Source organism: Merops nubicus, unplaced genomic scaffold (assembly GCF_000691845.1).
Source record: "Merops nubicus isolate BGI_N331 unplaced genomic scaffold, ASM69184v1 scaffold43352, whole genome shotgun sequence".
Classification (NCBI taxonomy): domain Eukaryota; kingdom Metazoa; phylum Chordata; class Aves; order Coraciiformes; family Meropidae; genus Merops; species Merops nubicus.
Window position 1 is genome coordinate 2,438 of NW_008593654.1, and position 6,522 is coordinate 8,959.

The window sequence follows — 6,522 nt, forward strand, 5'->3', positions numbered from 1 at the left end:
TCTGCACTTGGTTTTTCTTTACCTGGCTGATGGTAATTTGTTGCTGTCTGAGAAATTTCAATAAAGTTGAAGGAGCAGGTCCTTGCAGCCTTCACTTTGGTAAAAGCGGGACACCTGCCCACTCGCACCTCAGGCAGGGGCAGCCTTACAACCCCAGTGCTGGAGGGCACCAGCTGTCCCAAGCAAGGGGTCCCCCGCTCCCACATGCAGTGGTGTTAAGGTAGAGCTTGTGCCAGATGTTGGGGGGTGGAGAGGGGGGCTCTGCACCCACCAAGTGGCAGGAGATTCGAATGGACTTTTCTCAGAAGCAGCTGCTGTTCCTGTGGAGCTAATTAACATGAAGGAGTAGGTACTACCAGCTCTGTGTCTTTGTACTTTCTTCATCGTGAAGAGCCTTGAGAGGCAGCATCCAGCTGCTGAAACTGGCAAGGAGGCAAAATAGCTACTGAGAAGACTTGCTCGGGATGACAGAAAGAGCTGGGGACAGCTGTGTAAATTCCACAATTCCTATTGTTAGTGGTATCCTCCATTACTACCCTATGACCTAGGAAAGAAGCCAAAGAAAGTTATGCTAAAAAAAATAAAATAAGTTTTTACTCTTTTCTACTGGGAGTTACTTTGAATTCAAAAAGCTAGGCAGTAAAAGAAGAAGAACAATCCTGTGCGTAAGTGTGATGCAAGGAGAAGTGTATTGCAGTCATATATTACCCTTCAAAGAATGAACAGCTCCTTCAACATGTTGCCTGCTTGAAGCAAGGTAGAAGGGAAGGGGATAAGAAATGCTGCCCCATGTCTTAGCAGTCTGACTGTGTAATTCCAACACAATGCAAACTAATGGCCTGATAGTTTATAATTCTTGTGAAAAGCTCTATGTTTTCATTGGTTGTCAAGCTCCCTACATGGGGTGGTTGATGGCAAAAGGCAATTGTATTCAGTCAGAATAATTATACTCCCCTTACTGAAGCATTTGGGTTGAAAACATTTATTCAGTTTAAATAAAACCTTAACAGCTGTAAACAAGTAGGAGCCTGCCACTACTACCTTCACCTGCCTCAGACCTACAACCAGTTTCCCTCCTGGGACTGGTGCTGAAGACCAGCTCACCATAACAGCGCTCAGACACTGAACAGCAAACATCCAGAGGAGGCAGAGGTGAAGATTCACAAACTCCTTGGTACAGAAAAACAGGAACTTGTGTTGCTCCAGGTGTTCTTCTGGTAGCTTACAGAGCTGACCTACAGCCTGTTCTCTGGCCCACATCACAAAGCATCCGACTTCCCTCGATGGAACTAGGAAGGCACAAAACCAGACAGTTTGTCCCTGGCCTTACTCTAAGTAAAGGTTTGAGAAAGGCACAGACAAGTACAGCAGGAAACCGTTTCAGTAGCAACATGTAAGATAGGAGTTCTGACCTTTCTTAACTCTGCAAACGCTGCTCCGAAGGCAGGTTTCACCTGGGTTCTCTCCCTGATCCACTGTGGCAGCTTGTTGAAGGTGGCAGGGCGTGCATAGCGGTGGTCCAGGAGCAGGATGCTTGCAAAGTCCTTCTGATGGCGAATGGCTCTGCCTGCACAGAGCGTACAACCACATTAAAGTGCCTCACTCAGGTATTTGTTCTCAGGCAAGGGAGCTCGTGTTCCCATCGTCTGTACCAAGTGGTAGCGCATCCTTTTCCCCACCCTTCTGCTTCAGTGCAGTCACACTTCATATCCCCCAGCCTGGCCAAGGAAGGACAAATTACCTATCGACTGGTTTACTGACTTCATGCACAGGTTTTCAATCAGCACTCTGCTAGGTGCCTGGCCAGCAGCTCTGGGCTGGAAGGAGAAATAGGAAAGACTGAACATGAGGCAGAGTAAAACCAACCTAGGGAGTCTTAATGACAAAGTGAGGAAAGTACTTTTACCCCTGCAGAGTGAGTGGGTGGCCAAGCAGACCCTAAGCTGAGAGGAAGGAGGGACAGAAGAAAGGCTGCAGTCAGAAGACTATGTTGAGCATTCATGAAGGGCCAGCCCAAAGTCCCCTTGAAGGCAGAAAACTTGTCCCTGGCTGCCCAGGAACAGTATCTTCAGTGGGCAGAGAGAAAGAAAAAGTGAGCCGAGAGCTTAAGTGATCCTGGCAAGCAGCTTCTACCACCCTGCCACCTCCTCTGGGGTGAAAGGACCTTGCTCCCCTTGGAACTTAAGAGTCCCCAGCAAGCCTGGTGGTGTTTCCCTCTACTGAGCTTCTTCCTTGTGCTTAGGGACACTTGTACACATGCAGCATGGAGAAGGCTGTGCCCTTGATACCACACAGTCTGGGAACCAAGGAAAAAGGAAAAAGGAAAAAGGAAAAAGGAAAAAGGAAAAAGGAAAAAGGAAAAAGGAAAAAGGAAAAAGGAAAAAGGAAAAAGGAAAAAGGAAAAAGGAAAAAGGAAAAAGGCAGCCCTGGAATTCACATGCTGGGAGTGAAGTTAATACTAAAAAGCAGAAGTGAAACAGGGAGAGGTGTGTCTCTGTTACCATGGTTTTGTCAAGCCAAGTCATTTTTTCCTGGAGCTCTGGAGATTTAATGTTGGGGTAAGGCATTCCCACCATAATCACACACCTGCAAGGGAGGAACTGCATTACTCTCAGTGTCTCATCCTAGAGCACTTTGCCAACAGACTGATAAATCAGAGGCCACTGCACCCCTGAAAGGCAGCCAGCCCTGAAAACCAAAGGCAGCAGTAAAGCACAGCAGCCTGACAAGCACATTCTGAACAGAAAGCTGCCAGAAGAAGGAGCAGCTAGCACAGCAAGCCTCACAAGCCTCACTGCAGCCCTCATGTGCATGCGGTCCGGACAAGCGGGTTCTGCTCAAACCAGCAGGACCAAGCCTGCTGGGTGCTGCATCAGCACGAGCCACATGCTCCCCAGGATTTTCTGTCTGACGTGTCCATCCCACCTGGAGTCACCACAGCACAACCCCAGTGCTCACCTACCAAGGAGCAGCCTCCTTACCTTCCCAGGTCATCGGAGAAGTTGATCCCTTCGCTCATCTTGCCCCCAACGACAGAAAGCAGCAGGGCCCCCGTCATCTGTCCTCCTGCCTGGCTGCAGCGCTGCAGCAGAGGGACCAGCAACTCAGCCCAGAGCAGGGAAGGTCTCGGTGCTTCAGCAACGCTCCCGAGACCAGGCCAGAGCCCTCTTCCCTTGCTCAAAGCTGCACTGCCCTCTTCAGCAGCATGCCCATCCCACCAGCCTACCAGCTCAGCTTACCTTGATGCACTTGGCATATTCCACCAGCACCTGCTCCACCTGGCTGGCTTTCTTCGGCTCCTGAAAGATCTGTCACAGGCACAGCATGTCAGTGGCAGTGGGAAGCAAACAGTTTAGAGCAAGCAAATCGTTTTACTCCCATGCCATTAAACAGCACACAGAACTAAGGGCAGGGATGGGCAAATTGCCTGAAAACCAACTGAACCAGCACCTTTCCCCCCCACCCTGGAAACACACCACATGCTCACTACAGCACTTTTCAGCTGGGTGGGGAAGGGAGCAGCAGCTGCTCCAGCCCCTCCAACATTCCCTTTAAGCTTTGGCAGACTTGTCTTATTCTGCAAGAAGTTGCAAGTCATCTGAGAGCTGAAAGGCAGGGAAGCAACGTGCACCTCTTCCACCTATGAACTGGTGGGGTGAGGAGGCCCTCCAGCTGCAAGGTCTTGGAAGACAATGACAGGACCAATCAATTTGAGTTACCAATTCCAAGTAATTCCTCCCCTTGCCCAGTGAATAAATTAGTTTTCTATGCAAAGCATACATACAGTAATATTTCTTTATGTTATTCTAGCATGCCTAATTAGTTACTGAAAGCCTCTGCAGTTAATTACGCTGTATTTTGACAGATGCTGCACCTTGGCCTAAATCACAAGTTGTTTTCCTAGTAAGTGAGCGTGCAATGTGTCTTTTCTGTGACAGTAAAGAACCTAAAGGATGTGTTTGCGTTTGGTTAGCAAGGAGTACTGTCATATTCTACCAGCCAGAAACAGTCTCAGCAGAAGAATAACTGGCAATTACAAATATAAGCCCAAACTATTTAACTTATTAAACAGTAGCTACTTAATAATCCAATTTAAAGTAATTTTTCCTGTGTAACATACATAATTTCACCACAGGCACCTCATGAAAGACTAACCTTCCTCTGCTATGATATGATCTTGGGTGTGGGCAGCTGAAAGTCACACTGGCTGCTCTTCTACCAAATTGCTTTGCTAACGTGTCTCAAATTTGCTGGAGACTGCAAAAGCCTAACAAGAACAAATCAGAGTTGAAAGGCAGCACAAGCTGCGTGATCATGGCACAAAGCCTTGGAGGCACTGGGCAGGCCACTGGGACCCTGACAGGAGACACCTGAAAGGCACTGAGAGTGACAGCTGCACAAACACGTGGAGAAGCTGAAGCATAATGCTTCCACCACAGAGACCTACAGGCAGCTCTGTGTGTGAGGATGCCTGCACCAAGGCTCTGAAACATCTGGGACTGTGCTCTCCTAATCCATAAGATAAGTCCTTTAGCTTTCGGTTGAAAAGAAGTCACAGCCAGGGCAGATGTAACTTTTTTTTTTTGTTTCCCACTCTGTTCTGTTTTTTTTCCCTTGGATCATGGATCTGATCCAAGATCCATGCCTCAAGACAGTCGGATTGTTTGACCTTCAATACCTAACCTTCAAATACTTGTGAGGGTCATTGCAACGATTTTATCTTTGCAGTGATCTCCCTATTTAATGTTTCTCATCACTTCTTCAACAGGAGTCACCATTGATAGTCTTTCAATTTTCATCTCTGCACTTTCACGAGAAAAAAAAACACTTGTCCTGAGAACTGCAGTCTGGTCCCTCCCTGCCCAGCCCTTCGTTGTGCTGGTCTGCGTTCAAGGCACATATAGGTGAGCCTGGGAAAAACAGGAAGAGCTCAACCTGAACAGCTCCCCAGTCTCACAGGAGCGAGTTTGATGGTTATGGAAAGCAAGGATTATCTCCCCCCATGGCCACTACACAGGCTGTGTACGTAAATAACCTATAGCTGCATTTAATCTAATTTAGATCCCAGCTCAGTGATCAGCTGCCCGGGAAGTATCATTTATTCATTACTGGAGGGACTGGCTAGATAAACATCCGCTCTGCTCTGCTGTGCAGAGCATAGGAACAACTCGTCAAGAGAGGCCTTGTAACACATAGGTAATTGTTTGGTTTTTGAAACCTCCATTTAAAGTACCCACTGCCCCTGGCTGCACAATTACCTTCTTCTTAGCTGCCAGCCGGGTGAGCAGCCCCATCTTCTCCCAGTGTGCATACACCTGCCTCTCATACTCGTAGGAGGGGAAGAAGCACACCACCCCCCCGGGGACCACGTTGCACAGGTTGCAAAGGATTCGGCCCGTCTCATCCATCTGCAAGACAGATAGACAGACAGAGCATATTGCAGCTGGCAGGCACGCCAGCGAATGCCACTTAGGCTCTGTGCTCAGCCCCAGGATCACACTTCTCCTACAACATGCCTTAGGGGAGGGAAAATATGCCAGGTCGAATCGAGTTCTCCAGAGGAGGTGGGCATCACCAAAAGGCTCTTCACTGCTTTGTCTCTCCTAATCTAGTTTCTGCTGCTGCTCTGGAGCAGTGGTCGTTCAGGAAAGGAAGGTTTATACCCATTGTCCCAGTGGATGGGACCTGTCACGCTAAAGCAGATGTGGATAGCACGCTAAAGCAGATTTGGATAGCTAGCTAGCACATCTGGTGGGGAGACTCAGCAGGCACGGAGCAGATCTAATGTCTGGCCTTGGACGCTTACTGGCCCACCAAAGGTAGAAGGAAAGAGCGCAGAAACATCCGTGGTTTGGGCTGCACTCTGCAGGGCTCCCACGCTCCACTGTCACCGAGCCTGTCAAACTGGAAAGGACAGTGAGAAATCTCCTTCCGATGCCCAGCACACAAATGCAGGATCTCAGTACAGCCAAACAGGAGTTGCCAGTATTCCCTGTCTCCAACAGCTACTTCTGAGCAGACAGCTCAAAACCCCTTTTGCTGCTACTTTTTCCCAATGCCTAGGCAACACACGTGCCCCAAACCCTATGGATTTCCCTTGCCATGGCTTTTGATGAGCCCACCTTTCAAACAGGGAGCACACTGTCCCATGAAACACAAGCATGTGAAGCAAAGAGGAGATACCAAGGAAGAGAGCAAAAGGAAGGCTGACCATCTGGGGCAGGTCTCTTGTCTGGTAGGTGAACTCCAGCTGCTGATTGGAAGGACCACTGCAGAGGATTATGGGTAGAATGTTTTCTGGAGGAATCACATGTCCTGGAGACAAAAAACAAAACAAAAAAAAATATTATGAGTCGATATCACCGCTGTTGGCACAAACCCCACTAGTCAAAGAGCTTTACCTGCATGCAGTGACAGGGGTACATGTTTGCCTGGTTAAGCCAAGGTGCACAAATCACTGGGCTGCTCGAGGTGCTTCCCCGAGCCCCCGGGAAGGAGGCGTGGCACACCGCCTGCCAACAC

General features: G+C 48.8%; 1 protein-coding gene across 1 annotated transcript in view; it reads right to left on the minus strand.

Annotated features, from left to right (window-relative positions):
• Positions 1-1,259: 1,259 nt before the first annotated feature.
• Positions 1,260-6,522, minus strand: part of LOC103768362 (probable ATP-dependent RNA helicase DDX11) — a gene marked incomplete at its 5' end in the record, with an annotated part of 5,527 nt that continues 264 nt past the window's right edge. The window contains 8 exons of the mRNA XM_008935503.1: positions 1,260-1,289; positions 1,413-1,567; positions 1,742-1,817; positions 2,502-2,586; positions 2,982-3,082; positions 3,240-3,308; positions 5,259-5,408; positions 6,212-6,315. Coding sequence (XP_008933751.1) covers positions 1,260-1,289; positions 1,413-1,567; positions 1,742-1,817; positions 2,502-2,586; positions 2,982-3,082; positions 3,240-3,308; positions 5,259-5,408; positions 6,212-6,315 — 770 coding nt within the window. The remainder of the gene's footprint in view (positions 1,290-1,412; positions 1,568-1,741; positions 1,818-2,501; positions 2,587-2,981; positions 3,083-3,239; positions 3,309-5,258; positions 5,409-6,211; positions 6,316-6,522) is intronic.